At 49.0% G+C, this 21,637-nt stretch overlaps 1 protein-coding gene across 3 annotated transcripts in view; it reads right to left on the minus strand.

The window, feature by feature from the left end:
• Window positions 1-2,017: 2,017 nt before the first annotated feature.
• The window catches only part of GNB1 (G protein subunit beta 1), a 112,315-nt gene continuing 92,695 nt past the window's right edge, over window positions 2,018-21,637 (minus strand). For 2 of the 3 annotated variants that reach the window (XM_030913799.1, XM_030913798.1), the window contains 5 exons: window positions 9,985-10,051; window positions 7,150-7,351; window positions 5,794-6,010; window positions 4,045-4,160; window positions 2,022-3,776 (listed from right to left, as the gene is read on the minus strand). In XM_030913799.1, the coding sequence (XP_030769659.1) occupies window positions 4,054-4,160; window positions 5,794-6,010; window positions 7,150-7,351; window positions 9,985-10,051 (593 nt within the window). In that variant the 3' untranslated portion in view covers window positions 2,022-3,776; window positions 4,045-4,053. Of the gene's footprint in view, window positions 3,777-4,044; window positions 4,161-5,793; window positions 6,011-7,149; window positions 7,352-9,984; window positions 10,052-21,637 lie in introns of all 3 variants that reach the window. The other variant, XM_030913800.1, reaches the window with a different exon arrangement.

Genomic DNA, 21,637 nt, shown 5'->3' on the forward strand with positions numbered 1-21,637 from the left:
GCGGCGCCTGTAGTCCCAGCTACTTGGGAGGCTGAGGCAGGAGAATGGAGTGAACCCTGGAGGCGGAGCTTGCAGTGAGCTGAGATCGCGCCACTGCACTCCAGCCTGGACCACAGAGCAAGACTCCACCTCAAAAAAAAAAAAAAAAAAAAAAAAGTTCCAGTTGCTGGAGCCACAGGAATTACAACATTACCTTTTTTTTTTTTTTTTTTTGAGGCGGAGTCTCGCTCTGTCACCCAGGCTGGAGTGCAGTGGCCGGATCTCAGCTCACTGCAAGCTCCGCCTCCCGGGTTTACGCCATTCTCCTGCCTCAGCCTCCCGAGTAGCTGGGACTACAGGCGCCCGCCACCTCGCCCGGCTAGTTTTTTTGTATTTTTAGTAGAGACGGGGTTTCACCGTGTTAGCCAGGATGGTCTCGATCTCCTGACCTCGTGATCCGCCCGTCTCGGCCTCCCAAAGTGCTGGGATTACAGGCTTGAGCCACCGCGCCCAGCCTTTAACATTACCTTTTAAAAATTATTTTTGAGATGGAGTCTTGCTCTGTTACCTGCCCAGGCTGGAGTGCAGTGGCGCTATCTTGGCTCACCGCAAACTCCGCCTTCCCGGGTTCATGCCATTCTCCTGCCTCAGCCTCTGGAGTAGCTGGGACTACAAGCGCTCGCCACCACGCTTGGCTAAATTTTTGTATTTTTAGTAGAGACTGGGTTTCACCGTGTTAGCCAGGATGGTCTCGATCTCCTGACCTCATGATCCTGCCGCCTCTGCCTCCCAAAGTGCTGGGATTACAGGAGTGAGCCACCGCGCCTGGCCCAAAGTTACCTTTTTATAACCTTACCAATTATTTAAGATTTTATCTTTTTTTTTCCTTTGAGACGCATTCTCCCTCTGTCACCCAGGCTGGAGCACAGTGGTGTGATCTCGGCTCACTGCAACCTCCACCTCCCAAGTTCAAGCGATTTTCCTGCGTCAGCCTCCCGAGGTAGCTGGGACTACAGGTGCATGACACCACGCCCGGCTAATTTTTTGTATTTTCAGTAGACGGGGGTTTCACTGTTTGGTCAGGCTGGTCTCGAACTCCCAACCTTGTGATCTGCCTACCTCAGTCTCCCAAAGTGCTGGGATTACAGGCATGAGCAACCACGTCCAGCTTCTTCTTTTTTTTTTTTTAAATAAAATAAAATAGTGATGAGGTTTTGCCACATTGCCCAGGCTGGTCCTGAACTGCTGACCTCAAGTGATCTGCCCGCCTCAGCCTCCCAAAGTGCTGTTACAGGCGAGAGCCACCACACACGCCTATTTAAGATTTTTTTTTTTTTCAAACGTAATTTTGCTTTTGTTGCCCAGGCTGGCGGTCAATGGTGTGATCTCGGCTCACCGCAACCTCTGCCTCCTGGGTTCAAGTGATTCTCCTGCCTCAGCCTCCCAAGGAGCTGGGATTATAGGCGTGTGCTACCAAGCCCAGCTAATTTTGTATTGCCTATTTAAGATTTTAAAAAATCACGTTTGGAAAGCAAGGAAGTGGATGGTTCCGGAGCCTAGGAGCGGCTATTTGGGACACGCGCAGCCATGGTTTTCCACTCTACCATGGTCAGTGCTCATATGTTTTCTTACAAGATGCAGTTTTTATTCAGACCAAGAGGAACACTTGGTTCAGTCCCAACGAAAGCTAGTCTCTGGAGTAACATCCTCAGACATTCTAAGGGAGGGAAACGGCAGAGGAGAAAGGCAACGCAGCCACCTGTGAAGATTCCCACAGTGCTGTGGGCAAGGCCTATGAATGGGGAGGGGTCTGGGGGATGGCAGGTGGACCTCCCTGCTCTGCTGGCCTGTGAGGTGGAGCTTCCCAGGAACCCCTCCGAGGAGCCAATGCGCCACTCATGGATTCTGTGACGTGCTGGTGGCCAAGGCACTGCCTGGCATGACCACATCCGTCAGACCTCACAGCAGCAGGGGCAGCCTAGGGAGGTAGGCGTGTCGTAAACTGAAAATGGACCCGTAAATAATCACCACACCAAAGTCCCTCATGTCAAACTGCTTTATTACATCTTAAATAACAGTACAGTTTAATATAGTATCTATCTTGCATCCAGCTTCCTTGCAGTACACTGACTTTAAAATTAAATACAAAAGGTGGAAAGGGGTAAGGGTGCAGAGAGCTCTACAGAGTTGTTGGACGGAAAGAGAAAGAAGGGGTTTCATTTGTATTCTCTTTGCCAGATCCAGGCCTACCGCAAGGTCACAGCACAGTTTTGTATAGAATGTTGCAGAAAACAGGATGGAGAAGCCACTACTGCTGCTATGAAGGAGTGCGGGGGGCGGGGTGGGGGGGGGTCCCACAGAACCTGCTTTCCAAACGCTGCTGCTGAACACTGGCCTTGAAATGAACACCAGGACAATCTGTGTGATGGGAATGAGCCGCCTCAGAGGCGGAGGGCCTGGAGAATCCATAAAGGAGGGCAGGCTCTTCACTCCCCTCCCTCCCTCCCTCCCCACCCTCAGAATCCAACAGCAGTCGTTTGCAACAGAACTTTTTTTTCAAAGAAATAAAGAAAACAGTGACTTATCCCGCTACCCAAGCGTGTAGAGCCGCGCGCTGTACTGCTTCCGATATGTGCCACAGAGCAGCAACGAGAAGTGGACAGAGCCGCAATGGTTACAACTCTAAGAGGTTATTTCTTAAAAGAAAAAGAACACCTAAGGACTGAGTCCTCTATGCACTTTGGAGCATTTCTACAGCATGCGATTCTAAGAGTAAACCCACCCAATATGGCAAACAATCAAAATTTTTAAAATTTAACTTAGAAAGTCTGAGATCATTATTTTCAAAACATTGATTTGTACATTGTTTCATACACAAATAATTGACTGACTATCCAAGCACAGGACAGGCATCTCTCTTGAAAGCAGAGGTTCCTCCTAGTTGGGGGTGGGGTAGTGTTAGGCTATTATCAACTTCCCTCCAACTTCACAAGGAAACCCAAAGTGAGATTAAAAACTCAACTGAGAAGATAGACAGGATGGGTCAGGAGGAACATGGTGCTGGATCTGAGCTCACTTTTCAGCAAAGGTGAAGGATTCTCTGATCACGCATTCGAGACCGTCCCCGCATGTGCTTGGCCCCATGGCTTCTGAACATGTTCTTTTCTATGCCACGTTTGTGTGCAACAATGATCTGTGACACTAAACAGAAAATTAAAAACCAGGGACTGAATTTACATCACTGACAACGTCAGAGAGGCTGCCCTAGACTCTCTGGTTTTGATTAACTGTTGAACACAAAGGAATATATTTTAAAAAGGAAATATGAATGCTTCCAAAATCTTGCTACAAACATGACTGAAATTTGGACACGATGACCAGATGAACAAAGCCCTCAGCGTGTTTTGCGTGAATGCCACAAAACAGGGTCACTGGTCTAAAATTCAAATAAACTAGTGGAAAGGTGTGTCTGTCTCACAATTACACTCAAGTTTACCTTCTGGTTAACATTTTTATTATATATTTCCTTTTAAAATTCATTCAAGACAAAAAAGAAAACAAAGACGATGGCCCCGGAAGGAATGCACAATTTGTTTTAGTTTTACAGCACAGAGATCCTTCTCTTACTGGGAATTGTGCTCTTGGTTTCAGCAATAAGTGAAGGAAAAAAGATCTTGCCCTTTTGAAGTTCTGAGGGGAGGTGTAGGGTGTCCACGTTAGTACGGTTGGATAGGATATGCTCTCATGGTAACGCGTCCAAGTTGGAATGGTCTTCCAGTCTCCATGGCATCCACATGCTGTTTTAAACAGAGTTTAAAGAAATGTGAAAAGAGGCAGAGAATCTAAGTGCAGATGCACAGTCAGGTCACTGCTCTTCCCACCACTGCATGAGTGTCTGTGGCTGAGGGCACGTGACTTCAGATTTCTGTAAACGTTTCCCACAACACAATTCCAAATCAGTGCTACATCAACATTTATCTAGAAATCGTTAATGACAACTTCACACGTTCTATGAGAAACACGCACAGTTCTCCTCAGAGAAGGACATTTGGGCTGCTGCATTACCTACTGGCATTAGTTCCAGATCTTGAGGAAGCTATCCCAGGACCCTGTCGCCACAGCCATGCCATCATCAGTCACGCCCAGGCAGCTGACGCGGTTGTCATGCCCAGCCAAGACACCTGGAAGCAAACAACAGCAGAATCACACCAAAGCCCAGAGGTATCGATCTCACCTGTGACCTGTGTGCCATATTGTGACGAGGGCGGATGGTGAGCCCCTCGTGGGACAAGACCCAGAGTCTCCCACGGCCAGGAAGGGAGGGAAAGTTGCGTCCACGTGGGAATTAAACTGCAGCATATGGCCTGCCTTATTAAAATGCAAAGGCACGCACACACACACAATCAATAAATCCAGAGCCCCCGGCACTGACTTCTCAGCACTCACTTATAAAACTCAAAAAATAAGCAAAGGCCACAATCAAAAAAATGAAAACCATCATCACGTGCGGTGGCTCAGGCCTGCAATCCCAGCACCTTGGAAGGCCAAGGCGGGCAGATCACGAGGTCAGGAGTTTGAGACCAGCCTGGCCAATATGGTGAAACCCATTTGTACTAAAAATACAAAAATTAGTAGGATGTGGTGATGCGGGTCTCTAGTCCCAGCTACTCGGGAGGCTGGGGTAGGAGAATCATTTGAACCCGGGAGGCAGACGTTGCAGTGAGTCGAGATCGTGCCAGTGCTCTCCAGCCTGGGCAACAGAGCGAGACGCCATCTCAAAAAAAAGAAAAAAGAAAAATCAAAACCACCCCAATCTCAAAGCAATCTGTAACACAGGAGCTTAGAGGCATGAGCTGTTTTTCCTTCGTCTGTGATACCTAGAGCCCAGCACAAGGCACAGAACACAAGAGTAGCGATGGTGGCTGAGACCACTGTCACTGTCACATGGTGAGGAGGGCCTTCTGTCAACACTCCCAATAACCTTGGCTTGGATCATCACCAGCCAGAAGCTCCACTTCCTCCCAGGGGGATCTGAAGGCCCATTTCAGCCACCTTCCTCCACCTCCTGCAGCCACCACACAGCTGAGCACAGGGGCCGGTGTGTGCTCTGCCAAGGCCTGGGCTGGCTTCCACCTCCCTTCAACAGCACTATGACTGTGGGACTTGCCCGGAAATGGCTCCACTTTGGTACCCCCAGGCTGGGGAGAAAAAGAAGGGTGTTTAACCAGGACATGAGAATGGCACCCATCCGGTAGCAGGAAGCCCCGGTAAGGGCCAAGACCTGGAGCCATGCTCCCTTCTTCCGTCCTCCCAGGTACTGAGATGAATGAATCTAAGAGTCTGTAAGTGTCAACAGTTCTCAAATTGAAATGCCCAAATGTCCACTTTTAGTAAGGAAGCCTCATTTTTTGTATATCTAGTGTTTTAATACACGGGGCAATAACATGCTTGCCTTTGATGTGTTAACTGTAACAGCACCCAGAGGTGTCCCTGCATGGCACTCCGCCCCCTGATGCAGAGTTCAGAAGGGAAAGCATGGGACTGGGCCCTGGAGCCTGCACAGCTGACCCTCTCCTGCCCACTGACCCTCCCCAGAGCCCTCCCCCACACATGTGGGAAGATCTGCTGGTGCTCCTCAGAGTCCACTTGCCTGGAGGGCCAGAGCTGGGCCATCAGTTTGTGACTATCACTCCTGCTATACCATGCCACAGTCCTACTGATACTAAACACTGCAGCTTATCAACCACTCTGTGTCTGCCCTAAAGATACCACATAAATGTCCAGGAGACACAGAAAAGCCCCCCGGTCACGTACCTGCCCGGTCGGCTTTGAGCGCGTCCCAGACGTTGCAGTTAAAGTCATCGTACCCAGCAAGGAGGAGGCGCCCACTCTTGGAGAAGGAGACAGAGGTGATCCCACAGATGATGTTGTCGTGGGAGTAAGTCATGAGCTCCTGGTCGGCACGAAGGTCAAACAGCCTGCAGGTGGCGTCGTCTGAGCCAGTGGCAAATGCATTGCCATTTGGAAAGAACTGGAAAGAGAAAGCAAATCAAGACATCATGTAAACACTCAGAAAGAAATATTGGGCATATGGACTGCTCAATGGTAGGGCTGCAGAGAACACAGCAAAGACCAGCAAGTCTTGCTCTGGTAAGAACAGAGGGATGGGCTGGGCGCGGTGGTGGCTCACGCCTGTAATCCCAGCACTTTGGGAGGCTGAGGCGGGTGGATCACCTGAGTTTGGGAGTTTGAGACCAGCCTGACCAACATGGAGAAACCTCACTCTACTAAAAATACAAAATTGGCTGGGCCTAGTGGCATGTGCCTGTAATCCCAGCTACTTGAGAGGCTGAGGCAGGAGAATCGCTTGAAACCAGGAGGTGGTGGAGGTTGCAGTGAGCTGAGACTGCGCCATCGCACTCCAGCCTGGGCAACAACAGCAAAACTCCGTCACCAAAAAAAAAAAAAAAAAAAAAAAGGCAGGGGAGATTTCCCAGGAACTACAGGGGAATGGGATGGAAGGGGATTTGCACTGGGGAAGCACATAAACACTGCGATCTTGGATACTGTGATTCCTGTCCCCAAAGGGTAGAATTTATTTCAAAGGAATAGTGAGAAAGGAGTCATCACTGACAGGTGTGAATGTTGCTGTAGCTGCCAGACATCAGGGCTAATCTCATGGAGGAAGGAGGGAAGCGGGCTGACCAGGGCAGTGGTCAGGACTGCAGCAGAGCTCTATCCAACCAACAGATAAATCCTTCCAAGTCTCCTCACAAGGCCAGGGGCTGGAAACACTGCCTAGCCATCTGCGTGCTAAAGAGGAGAGCAGGTTTCCTGGTTAGCTGTGCCCCTGACCAGTAAGGCTCTGTAACCAGTAACTGGTGGCCTGAGTTATCTTACTGTCTCTCCCCTCCAGGATCCCAACCACTGCTCAGCTGTACAGGTGGGAACGGGGACTGGCACATAACAGACACCCTGTGAATATCTGTAAGACAAGCGGTCAACATAGAGACGCTTCCCTTAGGGAGTTTTCCGTATCCCCATCTGTAGATGAGGTTGTATAAGGATCAGAAAGGAGAACATCTAATCCAGAAAAGTTTAAAATTTAGCAATCTGAATGGCTAGCAGAGACAGCAGAGGCCCCGACCCCACACCTTCACCCAGACTCACGCAAATGGCATTGATGTCCGACTCGTGGCCGGTGAAGGTCTGCCGGCACATGCCTTCTCGCACATCCCAGAGTTTGGCTGAAGCATCACAAGCACCAGAGACAAACAGTCTGGTGTCAGGAGCAAGAGAAAGGCTCATGACATCTCCAGTGTGTCCGGTAAACGTGGTCGTCTGCTGGCCGGTCTCGATGTCCCACAGGGCACTGGAGCAGGAGCGAATGACAAGGGGACATCAGCCTCAACTTCTCGGGTGGCTAGTCATGTGACAGTCTGTCCTTCAAACCACCCAGGGCCACAGTGAGCCTCTGCACTGTTACTTTAAAAACGTAAATTGTTTAAAGACAAATTTAAATGTAATACAACTTTGGAAGGGAAACAAAGCAAAGTAAGCAAAATTATACAGAGATGAGCACACGGCCTGGGTTTCAGAATGACGGGGTCACTACCTCAACTCAAACGCCAGCAAACAGGGAGCTAGGGGCACTTTTCAAGCAGCAACACTGAGGCTGTGTCCCACTCTTCGGTCATGGATGGGCACGGAGTGCGTGGCAGGAAGCTATGGGGAGGCCCTGGATGGCGGAGGGGGATGCGACTCTACCTGTGGCTGCTCCCTCTGTGCCCACCCCTGGCCTCCCCTTCACAGGGTCTTAGAAAAGGCAGGCAGGAGAAGGCCAATGCCAGGTAAACAAATGGCTCGCAGCAAGTCTGAGGTCCCCTTGCCCTTTCCTGGAATCACAAACAGGAGAGCAGCTGAGTTCTCAGTGATCACACCTGGTATTCTTTTTTTTGACACCGAGTTTCACTCTTGTTGCCCAGGCTGGAGTGCAATGGCGCGATCTTGGCTCACTGCAACCTCCGCTTCCCAGGTTCAAGCGATTCTCCTGCCTCAGCCTCCCAAGTAGCTGGGATTACAGGCATGCGCCACCCATGCCTGGCTAATTTTTTTTTTGTATTTTTAATAGAGACAGGGTTTCTCCATGTTGGTCAGGTTGGTCTCGAATTCCTGACCTCAGGTGATTCACCCACCTCGGCCTCCCAAAGTGCTGGGATTACAGAGGTGAGCCACCGCGCCCGGCCATACCTGGTATTCTATTGTGTTTCTGCTTAACGAACTGTCAAAAGGTGAGACGCTGACAGAGCCCTGCACAGAGCAGAAGCCTGGCTTAGGTGTAAGGACAGCTCTGAGGGCCACACGCCTAAAACCGTGCTATTCTCCTGTGCCTTGACGCACGGAAGGCAACACCAGAGAGCACTGTCCGTTCCTGTCAGCCTCAGAGGAAAGCCTGGCTGGGCCTGGCAATGCAAATCCAACCAGCTGATCTCAACAGACACCGCACAGGGAGTCTCCCCTCTAGGGCCTGAGGGACTGACTGCAGAAGGGAAGCAAGATACGTAAAAGAGTCTGAAAAAAATGATTAATGAACAGAAGCGCTTTAAAAATATCTTCTAATAAATAAAGTCTTCTCAAGATTGACAATCTAGGTGACAAATCTTTTGTAAATCTATGAAATTTATACAACGAGACACCTTATAATACCACAGATGCTTTGCTGACAAGTTGGTTAAGGGCGCATGTCTCGGTGAACCCCACCAACTGCGTGACTACAGGTCTGTGCCCTGGCCTGGGCACAGCTCCTGCCACCAAATCATGCCTCAGAAGATCAGAAAAACCCACATGGCCAGCTGAAGTCTAAAATGACTCATAAAATAACTATCTGGACATTTAATTTAGTACTTTGATGCCACAAATGAAAAACTTCCAGCGTTTTAAGTGGGTTTCCGTTCACCTGTAAGGTGAAAACGCCAAAAATGAAGTCCGATGGAATCGCTTGAATTGTGATGTCTGTTATTTTTAGTATGTGCTCATTGTTCACAGTGACACACTGCTATCAGAAAGGGACAATCAAAACCCACCCTGCTCCCACCTAACATCACCTAAGGAGGTACAGACATACAGAGGGGAAAAAACAGAAGAGCAGGTACTTTGAGCCTGATTGTAGTTAAAATATCTATATTGGCCAGGCCCAGTGGCTCACGACTGTAATCCCAGCACTTTGGGAGGCTGAGGTGGGCAGATCATGAGGTCAAGAGATCGAGACCATCCTGGCCAACATGGTGAAATCCTGTCTCTACTGAAAATACAAAAATTAACCGGACGTGGTGGCAGGCGCCTGTAGTCCCAGCTACTTGGAAGGCTGAGGCAGGAGAATGGCGTGAACCTGGGAGGCAGAGGATGCAATGAGCCGAGATCATGCCACTGCACTCCAGCCTGGAGACAGAGCAAGATTCTGTCTCAAAAAAAAAAAAAAAAAAAAAAAAAAAAAAATTGTATTTTAGATCTTAGCTGCTGAAAATTAAACTTTGTAAATTTATTAAAAGTATAATGAGGCTGGGCATGGTGGCTCACACCTGTAATGGGAGGCCGAGGTGGGCAGGTCACCTGAGGTCAGGAGTTCAGGACCAGCCTGGCCAACGTGGTAAAACCTGGTCTCTACTAAAAATACAAAAATTAGTCAGGCGTGATGGCGGGCACCTGTAATCCCAGCTACTTGGGAGGATGAGGCAGGAGAATGATTTGAACCTGGCAGGTGGAGGTCGCAGAGCCAAGACTGCACCATTGTACTCCAGCCTGGGTGACAAGAGCAGAACTCCATCTCAAAAAAACAAAAGTCTAATGAATTCACACATTGCTACTATGTGTTTAAAATGTTAAGGCCACTTAAATTAAAGATGGCCTAATATTATGTCAAGAACCTTATTTCCTCCATGTTCACAGAGGAATGTGCCAGGGGTGTGGGGTTCTCAACGCACTGCCTGCCGCGGGTCAGGTACTTACCATGTGGTGTCTCCAGAGCTGGTGACGATCTGATTGTCATCCAGGAATCGGCAGCAGGACAGGTAACCTGGCAAAGAACAGGCCTAAGTGATGAGCTGAATCCAGCAGGCCTTGCATCCAGTCTCATACACAGAGAAACACACTGGCCAGGTAGAAGCTCTATGTCTAAGGTAAGACCAGCACTGTGCTGGTCTTTTGTTCCCATCTGTGCATACAGCAGGTCCATACGCACAGCTGGTGGGGGTGAGAGCCTAGCCGGGCAGGGCAGCATGTCCCACAGAGACCCACAGCTCCGTGATGGGGGCAGGAGCAGAAACCACCCCCATGAAACACACACGTTTCATCTGCTTTACTGTTTGACACATTAAAGGCTGGGGATCCCTCGTCTATTTACTCATGCAGGGGAAGCTGACTCCAGTGCCCAGGAGGGCAACCATCCAGACACCTGGAACACAGCCTTAACAAAACAGACACCTCCTGCTCTCCTACAGCCCACGCTCCAGCAGGGACAGAGAATGAGAATCACTGAAATAGCACATGGGAAAGGGAGTGCTAAGGGAAGGAAGAGGGCAAGGTAGGGGCCTCACAAGATGGGAGCCAGGAGAGGAGGGAGGACGTCCTGAAAGTAGACTCAGGGAAGAAGGATCCAAACAGAGGGCCCAGACAGGGCAGGAGGCGGTGAGGCCACAGGGTCAGGATGGCAAGGGTAAGTGAGTCAGGGAAGGGATAACGAGGGCAACAGGAAAGCGGCATGGCAGCAACACCGCAGACACGGGGGTACTCGTGAATATGTGTGGGTGCGTTTGTTTTCTTGTGGACAGTGGCTGTGACACCCACATCAGCGTGGGCACAATTCTGTGTATTCCCACCCACTCCCACTGGGAAGGAAGCGTCAGAGGCTAGACACAGCAGACATGGTGGGGACACATCATGATGCCCCGTCCTAAACAAACTTTCAAACTAAGGAAAGGCAACATCAAAAAATCAGTCTGCAGTATCCACACATGATGACTGGTCTCTACTAAAAATACAAAAATTAATCAGGCATGATGGCGGGCACCTGTAATCCCAGCTACTTGCAAGGATGAGGCAGGAGAATCATTTGAACCCCGCAGTTCAAATTGTTAATGACTTCTGTTGACCATTATTTCTTTTGTACACTAATCATAGTTCTGGTATTTACTGTGGAACTAAAAGCATAGGGTCAACAAACCAGTTAGTGTGTGCCCAGGGTTGCTGACGGACTGGCCCTAATCTGAAGATTCAGGGGTTCCAGTGGCACTGGTGATTTTCAAGAGACCTGTTTAGATCTGAGTGTTTACTGAAATGCTTTCCCCCCAACTACACCCCAGGGAGTCATATGACACTGCATGAATCAGCAAACAACAAAAATAAAATGCACAAAAAGAATAAACCAAAAAAAAAAAAAAAAAGGAATAAACCCACTGAGGGTTTTAATGGAGAACGTGTAAGATTACAGAGAAAACAAAGCATTTATTTAACAAACATTATTGTCACTATTTTTTTGAGACGGAGTCTTGTGCCGTTGCCAGGCTGGAGTGCAGTGGTGTGATCTCGGCTCACTGCAACCTCCGCCTCCTAGGTCAAGCGATTCTCCTGCCTCAGCCTCCCGAGTAACTGGGACTACAGGTGCACGCTACCACACACAGCTAATTTTTGTATTTTACGTAGAGATGGGGTTTCACCATGTTGGCTACGATGGTCTTGATCTCTTGACCTCGTGATCCACCTGCCTCGGCCTCCTAAAGTGCTGGGATTACAGGCGTGAGCCACCACACCTGGCCAACAAACATTATTAAACTGGCTCTGACAGAAAAAAAAAATATGCATAGATGACAGAGCTCAAAATATCAACTACGTGCCTACAAAAGCACACATGGTCAAATACTTCCTGGAGGCCACACCACAGGGACACTAGGGACCATAACGGTGAACCCAGCTCAGAGGAGGACAGCCCTGCATACCTGGCGCCCCCTGCAGTGCCCTGCAGCTCGCCGTCTTGCTCCGGGGTCTCCACCCGAACCCCCTCCACTGGCTTCCTGGTTCATGCTCACCCTTGCTTCAGGGAAGCACCCCTACCCCATCAGATGCCCATCCAGACCATGCCACTGAGCCTTGGAGCACTTAGTCTGTTTGAATGTGAGCACAGAAGGGCAGGAAAGAAGAGTCATGGAGACCTCAGCACAGCCTGCATCTCACACAGGGGACTAGGCGGAGGCCCTCCCAAATTTACTGCATGAAAGAATCATGACCTTGGCCGGGCGCGGTGGCTCACGACTGTCATCCCAGCACTTTGGGAGGCTGAGGCGGGCAGATCACCTGAGGTCAGGAGTTTGAGACCAGCCTGGCCAACACGGTGAAACCACATCTGTACTAAAAACATAAAAATTACCCAGGTGTGGTGGTGGGCGCTGGATGTGTAATCCCAGCTACTTGAGAGACTGAGGCAGGAGAATCACTTGAACCCAGGCGGCAGAGGTTGTAGTGAGCGGAGTTCACACCAGGGCACTCCAGCCTGGGCAACAGAGCGAGACTCTGCCTCAAAAAAATAAATAAATAAATAAAATAAATAAAATAAAATCATGACCTCATAGATCTCAAAGATGACCTCTCGGTCCCACCCTGTGCAGGCTGTAGTGAAGCTACACAGAAGACATGAGCTTCTTACTCCAAGAACCAGAGACTGAACCCTAAAATCACAGCTCTCATGCGCTGATAAAATGACATGGACAAGCATCAGCTGACAGGAACTATGAAGGACAAGGGAAATGACCAAATGTATAAGCCACACGTGGCTGCGACTTACAATTTTGTGACTTTAGGACGGTTTGAAAGACACACACCTTTAGGAGGAAAACCGTGTTCCACATACCCATACAACTATGTTTCCATTTTCAGGGGTGTCCAATAATTTACATGAGATGTTCAACTTTTTATTATAAGATATGCATTATGTTAGATGGTTCTGCCCAACCAGAGGCCACCCTTCGTGTCTGTGCATGTTCAGGTTGAGGGGCTAGGCAAGACATGATGCTTGGGGGTGCGTCCAATGAGGCCTGGAGAGCAGGACTGGTATGCAGTGCCCAGGGTGCCAAGCACACTCCATGAGGCCCAGTCTGTGCACAGACCAGGCCTAACCCCTTCTTCCAGGAAAGTCTCGCAGGGCTTTCTGGCCAAGAGGCCATGAGTGGTGAAGATTGCAGACTCTGAAGTCAGAAATACCTGGGCTCCACTGTCAGCATGGCAGCTAAGTAGCAGTGAAAGTTTCTGTAAGTTCTTTCAGAGTCTCAGCCTCCCCGTGTAACTGGGGAGCTGATGGGAGGCGCAGAGCTGTCTGCGCACGTAAGAAGTTCTCAGTAAATGGAGGCAGTTACTATTTCTGTTATTACTGAATTTGAACAAATTCCCTAGGTATGTGTGGGGGGACACTTCAGGTGAAAACACGCCCCTCCTCCCCTGTTGCGGGGGCCTGTGCTGCCACCCTCTGGAAGCCTGCAGAGGGGCAGAGAAAACAGACCCTGAACAAAAGTGTGCACCCAGTGCGGAGGTGCAAGGGCACAAAGGTGGCACCAGGTGCCTCAAGGAGAGGCTGAAATGCGGCTGGGGGACCTCGCAGTGCTCTGGTCATATAGGCAAGTGGGTGTGAAGGGCTGTCCTGTGTCTCACAGGGACCACTGGCTGTAGGGACAAGGCCATGAAAGCCCAGGAGAGAGGGGGTAGCTTGAAGACAGGCAGGGCAGACAGTGGAAGCGTAGGAGAAAGACGGGCTCCTGGGCGTGTGGTGTCAGCAGAGGTGCCTCAAGGATAGAGTGAGTCTAGAGTCTAGAAAGGAGCACATCAGCAGGCTCCGGGAAGAGCACAGCATGGGTGCACACACTGCTCTACCCAGCATGGCTGCCGACCCAAAGACAGCAAAGCCAAGGACACACAAGCGTGGCCAGACGCAGCCCTGTGAGGAAACTTACCCAAGAACAGGACGATGGGCTTGAGAAACCATCCATCTACAAGGATGGTGCTTACTGCAGCAATGTTTATAATAAATTGTGGGAAACTGGGAACTGCCTAAATGTCCGACAATAGGAACAAATTAGTGCACCACACCATGAAACTCTCTACAGCTACTGAGTCACAGAATGACAGTGTACTACTACAGTTGTATAATACTGTGTAACACTACTGCATAACGACTGCATAATACTGTAATTCTGGATGGAATTATAGGTCACCCGACATAAAAGAAGATGATTCAAAGTTCCTTTCCAAAATTCCTTTTTTTTTTTTGAGACGGAGTCTCGCTCTGTCGCCCAGGCTGGAGTGCAGTGGTGGTGCGATTTCTGCTAACTGCAACCTCCGCCTCCCCGGTTCAGCACTTCTGCTGCCTCAGCCTCCCAAGCAGCTGGGATTACAGGCACCTGCCACCATATCCGGCTAATTTTTGTATTTTTAGTAGAGATGGGGTTTTGCCATGTTGGCAGGCTGGTGTTGCACTCCTAACCTCACGTGATCCACCTGCCTCAGCCTCCCGAAGTGCTGGGATTACAGGCATGAGCCACTGCGCCCGGATCCCTTTCCAAAATTTCTACAATGAACACACTTTGAAAGGTTTAGTTCTCCTGCCTGCACCCTGGAGAACATCCCCTGTCGGGAGCAGGGGCAAGAAGGAGACCCCCCCCCCCCACAGGGGAGGAGCACAGGACACACTGAAAGGCAGGCGGGCAAATGCCAAGAAGTCAGCCATGACCACGCCCAGTCCCTCACTAGTCCTTCTCAGACAGGTAGTTTCAGGAGCACCTGTGCCGCCCCAGGATCGGCTTCAAGGAGCAAAAACAAGACCGTGCTGGTGAGGGACAGGCTCAGCCTAGACCTGGAGAGACAGGTGCCCAGCCCTGCGCTGAGGCGTGCACAGGAGATGGAGAGCAGAGGTCTTTTCTTCAAGGAGTTCAGTAAGAAGGAAAATGAAAGAGATGAGGAAGTAACTTGAAGATGTGAAAGTGAGGCTCAGAGGGGTGCAGAGAGGAGTGTCCAGGCACCACGAGTGCCTCCATGATGGTGTCAGGCTATGAGGCCAACCAGTGCAGCCGAGATGCCGGGGCTGATGACAGTGAGCCTCAAGCAGGCACCCCAGTCACCAGCTGCCCTGTTGTAGCTCCTGAAGCAGGGTTTACAGGGAGACAACATATATCCCCTTCTCTGTCCAAGCTTGTGAGGCCTATCAGAAAAAAATCCACTACTTTCATGAATATAGAAAATGTTCTGCTTCTCACTCTATGAAGATACTGTGTCTAAAAATCCCCAGTTCTGGCTACCACCGTGGGCTCTACCACTGACACCTGTGCACGCTGTTACCACCAAGGCCTTGGGCTGGACTTCTGGTCAAGGCTCATGTATCTGCAGCCATCTTGATCAGAATGATCCAGGCAAGGGCAGCCGTGTCTCCACTGCCCAAGAGGTTTGCAAAGAACAAAGTTCTAAGAGCAAGCGTTGAGTCTCCCTGCATTGGCCCTTAGGGATCTGCTTTGATAAAAATCTGAGGCCGGGCGCGGTGGCTCAAGCCTGTAATCCCAGCACTTTGGGAGGCCGAGACGGGCGGATCACGAGGCCAGGAGATTGAGACCATCCTGACTAACACAGTGAAACCCCGTCTCTACTAAAAAATACAAAAAAACTAGCCGGGCAAGGTGGTGGTCGCCTGTAGTCCCAGCTACTCGGGAGGCTGAGGCAGGAGAATGGCGTAAACCCGGGAGGCGGAGCTTGCAGTGAGCCGAGATTGCGCCACTGCACTCCAGCCTGGGCGACAGAGTGAGACTCCGTCTCAAAAAAAAAAAAAAAAAAAAAAGATAAAAATCTGAGACTAGGTCAGAGGGCTGGAAAATACCTTTTCTTTTTTTTTTTTTTTTTTTGAGACGGAGTTTTACTCTTGCTGCCCAGGCTGGAGTGCAGTGGTGCAATCTCAGCTCACTGCAACCTCGCCTCCTGGGTTCAAGTGATTCTCCTGCCTCAGGCTCCCGACTGGCTGGGACTGCAAGTGCATGCCACCACACCCAGCTAATTTTTGTATTTTTAGTAGAGACAGGGTTTCACCATGTTGGCCAGGCTGGTCTCGAACACCTGACCTCATGTGATCCACCTGCCTTGGCCTCCCAAAGTGTTGGGATTATAGGTGTGAATCACGATGCCCAGCCTCAAACTTCAACTTTTATTGATTTGAAGCTGTAAAATATGAATCATGACTGAAGAAAGTTACAAATACCTTTTTTCTTTCTTTTTTGGAAACAGGCACTCACTCTGTCTCCCAGGCTGGAATGCAGTGGCACGATCACGGCTCACTGCAGTCTTGACCTCCCAAGCGCAAAGGAACCTCCCGCCTCAGCCTCTTGAGTAGCTGGGACCACAGGCTTGAGTCACACCTGGCTAATTTTTGTATTTTTTGTAGAGACGGGGTCTCCTTATGTCACCCAAGCTCACAAACACTCTTAAGAGGCCAAATGTGTGTGGTTTTTTTTTTTTTTTAAATAACACAACTCCTTAGAAGTAAAATTTCATGAACTACGAAGGAAATAAAATCTCCAAAATATTCCTACTAATACCAGTTTTTTATTTTCTTGGGTATTTTTGGCTTTTCTTTCTTTGGTTTCAACAGACAAATACAGTCAGTGTTAAATCCAGCAACCTCTGATTACCAATGTAAACAGAGGCACTGACTCTAACGGTCATGGGAAGGGGCTGCTGAACACAGAGAACAGCTTTCCAAAAAGGGCGCTGCATCAGAAAGAGCTGTGTGGTTTACAGGGTCGGTGTGAGCTGCCTGGCTGGACTGCCAGTGACGGCCAGCGGCTCCCATCCGTAGGCATTACCTTCTCACAAAAACAACTATAAGCACTGCATGAAATACAAAACCAAACACCTGAAAGCATGCAAACAAGAGCAGGCAGAAACTGGAGGAGTCTCCCCTGGGAGAAAAGAAAGGCAGGGCATGGTTTGTTCTTCAGGAGCTTTCCCTGAGGAGGGGACTGTCTGTGATAACCCCAGGCCTACAGCCTCACACACAAGACCTGTGGCCAAGGTCTTCAAGAGCCAGCAGACAGATTACTGGGCGACCACAGCCAGAAAGCAAAAGGGTAACAATACAAAGCAGAAAGCCACAGAAAGGGAGTCCCAACCACACACAGCTGGCCAGGTGTCCGACCCCTAAGGTGCAAAGGCGTGCAGCCCGCCAGCGCAGAAAGCCACAGAAAGGGAGTCCCAACCACACACAGCTGGCCAGGTGTCCGACCCCTAAGGTGCAAAGGCGTGCAGCCCGCCAGCGCAGAAAAGCCGAACAGAGGGCTCTGCTGCTGCCACACAAGAAAGAAAGAGACAGACTGCCTGATAAAACGAAGCTAAACATCAGTTAATTCTGGAGAACGTAACCGGACACAAAGTCTCTATGACACAATATTTACAATGTCCAGAATACAATTTGAAATTACTACATGTACTAAAAAACAGCAAAATGTCACTCAGATTCCAGAGGAGAGATCCGCAAGGACCAACCTCAGGAAAATGAGATGCTGAGATCAGCAGACAAGAACTCTAAAGGCAGCTCTTAAACTCTCCCTGTGGATGCAAAATAAAACATGCTATTATACAAGGACAGGGAATCTCAGCAGGAAAATAAAACATTTCTACATAAAAGCAATAAAAATTCTAGAACTGCAGAAGGACTATCTGACATAAAGAATCTGCTGCAGAGCCTTAGTTTATCAGAGGTAACAAGTACATGGACTTGAATGGAAATAAAAAGGTTTAAGCAAGTGAGCAGTGCTAACAACAACAACAACAAAAAGGAACACATCTGACGTAGGAAAGTGATGAACAAGCCGCAGCCCCCAGAGCCTCGGGGACAGCACAGATGCATGTGTTATTGCAGCACAGAGGGGCAGGGACTAAGGACAGAGGATGCATTTGAAGACATGGTCTAAAACTTCCCAAATGTGGTGAAAGACAAATTTATAGATTCAAGATGCCAAAGCACAATAAATGCAAAGAAAATCACATCAAGGCACCTACATGCAAACTGCTAAAACCCAAAACAAATCTTTAGATTGCTAAAAAAAGAAAAACACTCCGTCTCAATTAAAAAAAAAAAAAAAAGAAAAACAAATGAAAAAAAGAGTCAGCCCATAATTCTAGGTATCTAGCAAAAATACCCTTCAAGAATAAAGGCAAAATAGAAATCTTAGGGAAATGAACACTAAGTGCTTTTGCCAGCAGCAGACCTGAGACCTGCACTAACCATGACTTGTTCTGGGTAGGGCTCTCGGCCGACAGACGCCCGCAGAAGGCGCCTCTGCAGGAGAGCGGGAAGGGCACTGGACACGGAAGCTCTCTCCGGAGGGCAGAGTAGATTTATTTCATTCTTTTCTCTTTGAGACGGAGTCTCACTCTGTCACCCAGGCTGGAGTACAGTGGCGAGATCTCAGCTCACTGCAACCTCCGCCTCCCAGGTTCAAGCGATTCTCTTGCTTCAGCCTACCGAGCAGCTGGGACTACAAGTGCGTGCCACCATGCTCGGCTAATTTTTGTATTTTTAGTAGACACAGGGTTTTGCCATGTTGGCCAGGCTGATCTCAAACTCCTGGCCTCAGGTGATCTGCCTGCCTCGGCCTCGCAAAGTGCTGGGATTACAGGCGTGAGCCACCGCGCCCGACCTACTTTTCATATTTATTCACATTATAAGACCCCTAATTTCTTTTTTTTTTCTTTTTTTTTTTTTTTTTGAGACGGAGTCTGGCTCTGTTGCCCAGGCTGGAGTGCAGTGGCGCAATCTCGGCTCACTGCAAGCTCCATCTCCCGGGTTCCCGCCATTCTCCTGCCTCAGCCTCCCGAGTAGCTGGGACTACAGGCGCCCGCCACCACGCCCGGCTAGTTTTTTGTATTTTTAGTAGAGACGGGGTTTCACCGTGTTAGCCAGGATGGTCTCGATCTCCTGACCTCGTGATCCGCCCGTCTCGGCCTCCCAAAGTGCTGGGATTACAGGCTTGAGCCACCGCGCCCGGCCAAGACCCCTAATTTCTTAAGAATGTTTCAAGTAAAGAATACAACAATGCATCATGGGGCTAGTAACACACACAGGTGTGATGCATATGAAAACCACACGAAGAGTGAGGAAGGGCAGACAGGAGGCCCATATGTGGCTGCGAGCTCCTTACGTTTCCTATCAACTAGGGCCACAGTTAACTAGAGGACCGCGAGACACTGTGAATGTACACTATAATCCCTGAAGACACCACTAAGACATCAGGCAAAATGGTTTACCTACAGAGCCCACAAAGTAAAATAGATTTCTTAAAAAAATCAAGTAACCCAGGCCAGGCGTGGTGGCTCACGCCTGTAATCAAGTAACTCAAAGGAAGGGAGGAAAGGAACAGCCAAAACACAAAACGAAGGGGACAAAAAGGCGACAAAGTAGCAGAAGCTACAATAGGAAACACAAATGCGCAAGAGCGTATTCCAAAGGCAGGCAGGAAAACCAAGACCCAACGATTATGTGAAGCCTATAACCGACTACTTTCTTTTTCTTTTTGTTGAGACGGAGTCTGGCTCTGTTGCCCAGGCTGGAGTGCAGTGGCCGGATCTCAGCTCCCTGCAAGCTCCGCCTCCCGGGTTCCCGCCATTCTCCTGCCTCAGCCTCCCGAGTAGCTGGGACTACAGGTGCCCGCCACCTCGCCCGGCTAGTTTTTTGTATTTTTTTTAGTAGAGACGGGGTTTCACCGTGTTCGCCAGGATGGTCTCGATCTCCTGACCTCGTGATCCGCCCGTCTCGGCCTCCCAAAGTGCTGGGATTACAGGCGTGAGCCACCGCGCCCAGCCAATAACCGACTATTTTCAAAGACACAGTTAAGCTGAAAGGACCCTCAGGAAGGCAGGGCTGGCTACATTAGTATCAGAAAAAGTAGCGGTTCCCAAGAAAGAGCATTATGAGTGAGAAAGAACAGTTCATCATGATAGCAGGGTCACAGGGTCAATTAGTCACAAAGAGACGACAAACGTAAAGGCATCTACTAAAAGAGTTCAAGGTATCTGAAGCACGTATTGACAGAATTAACAGGAGAATTAGAAAATCCATAATCATTTTAACAGCCCTGCATGAACATTTCATAGAAAGATACAGAAGATTTGAACATGCCAAAAATCTTGCTCTAATTAACATGTATGTAGAAAATCAGGCCCAGATACAACAAACACACACATCATTCCCATGTGCACACAGCGCGGACACCATCACAGACCATCAGCTCCATTAAAAACAAGCCTCAAATGTCAAAGGACTGAAATGATACAGAGTGTGTCTTAAAGCACAATGGCATCTAATTAGAAATCAACGATAACTAAGAAAACTTCAGATATGTAAAAATTATACATTTAAATAGCCCATAAGTCAAATAAGCACTCACAAGGATATTAAAAATTTCACATCGAATGATAATTAAAAGACAATATAGGCTGGCAGTGGTGGCTCAAGCCTGTAATCTCAGCACTTTGGGAGGCCGAGGCGGGCGGATCACTTGAGGTCAGGAGTTCAAGACCAGCCTGACCAACATGGCAAAACCCTGTCTCTACTAAAAATACAAAAATTGGCCGGGCATTGTGGTGCACGTCTGTAATCTACTTGGGAAGCTGAGGCAGGAGAATCGCTTGAACCCAGGGGGTGGAGGTTGCAGTGAGCTGAGATCACACCACTGCACTCCAGCCTGGGCGACAGAGCAGGACTCCATCTTAAAAAAAAAAAAGACAATATTAAAAATATGTGTGTGATGCGGCTAAAGCCATGCTTAGAGGGAAATTTAACAATTTAAGTGATTACAACTGAAAAGGAAGCAAACCAGTGGCCTACAAATCTACTGTAGGCAGCTGGGAAATTAAGAAGGCAGCTCCAAAGTAAGCAGAAGGCAAGAAAGAATCAAGAACAGAAATCAACAGTAGCAGCGTGTCTTTCAAAGAACAAGGTTACACTTGAAATCTGGCCAAAGCCAACTTGTTTAACAGACTCTGCCTAATGGGCGTCCAAAGCCGTACTCGTGACTCCGTGAACTGACTTCTTTGGCTGCATGTGAAGTGGGCGGAGTGTTACCAAAAAGTACTGGGCATAACATTTCTGAGAACAGATAATACAGCCAGAGAGGTAAAATATATTAGAGTAGGACATCCTCTTTCAGCAAATGTATGCCTTTCATGATTAATTAGTGTCACGAGTAACAAAATCTTGGTGAGATAATAGACTACCTAGCACTTACAGCCACAGGGCTCTATTCTGCCTCATTTGCAGAGACAGGGTCTCGCTTTCCCCCAGCCTGGAGTGCAGTGGTGCAATCATAGCTCCCTGAAGCCTCAACCACCCAGGCTTGAGCCATCCTCCCGAGAAGCTGGGACCACAGGTGTGCGCCACTGTGCGTGTCTAAGTTTTTCATTTTTTGTAGAGAAGGGGTCTAAGCTTTGTTGCCCCAGCTGGTCTCGAACTCCTGGCTCCAAACTATTCTCCTACCTTGGACTCCCAGAATGTTGTAATTACAGGCATGAGCCACCATGTGCAGCGCAAATCCACAGGTTTCTTACTGGTAAAGGCATATCAGGCCTGTTTTTAGTTTCATTT

This window comes from Rhinopithecus roxellana, chromosome 12 (genome assembly GCF_007565055.1).
Source record: "Rhinopithecus roxellana isolate Shanxi Qingling chromosome 12, ASM756505v1, whole genome shotgun sequence".
Taxonomy (NCBI): domain Eukaryota; kingdom Metazoa; phylum Chordata; class Mammalia; order Primates; family Cercopithecidae; genus Rhinopithecus; species Rhinopithecus roxellana.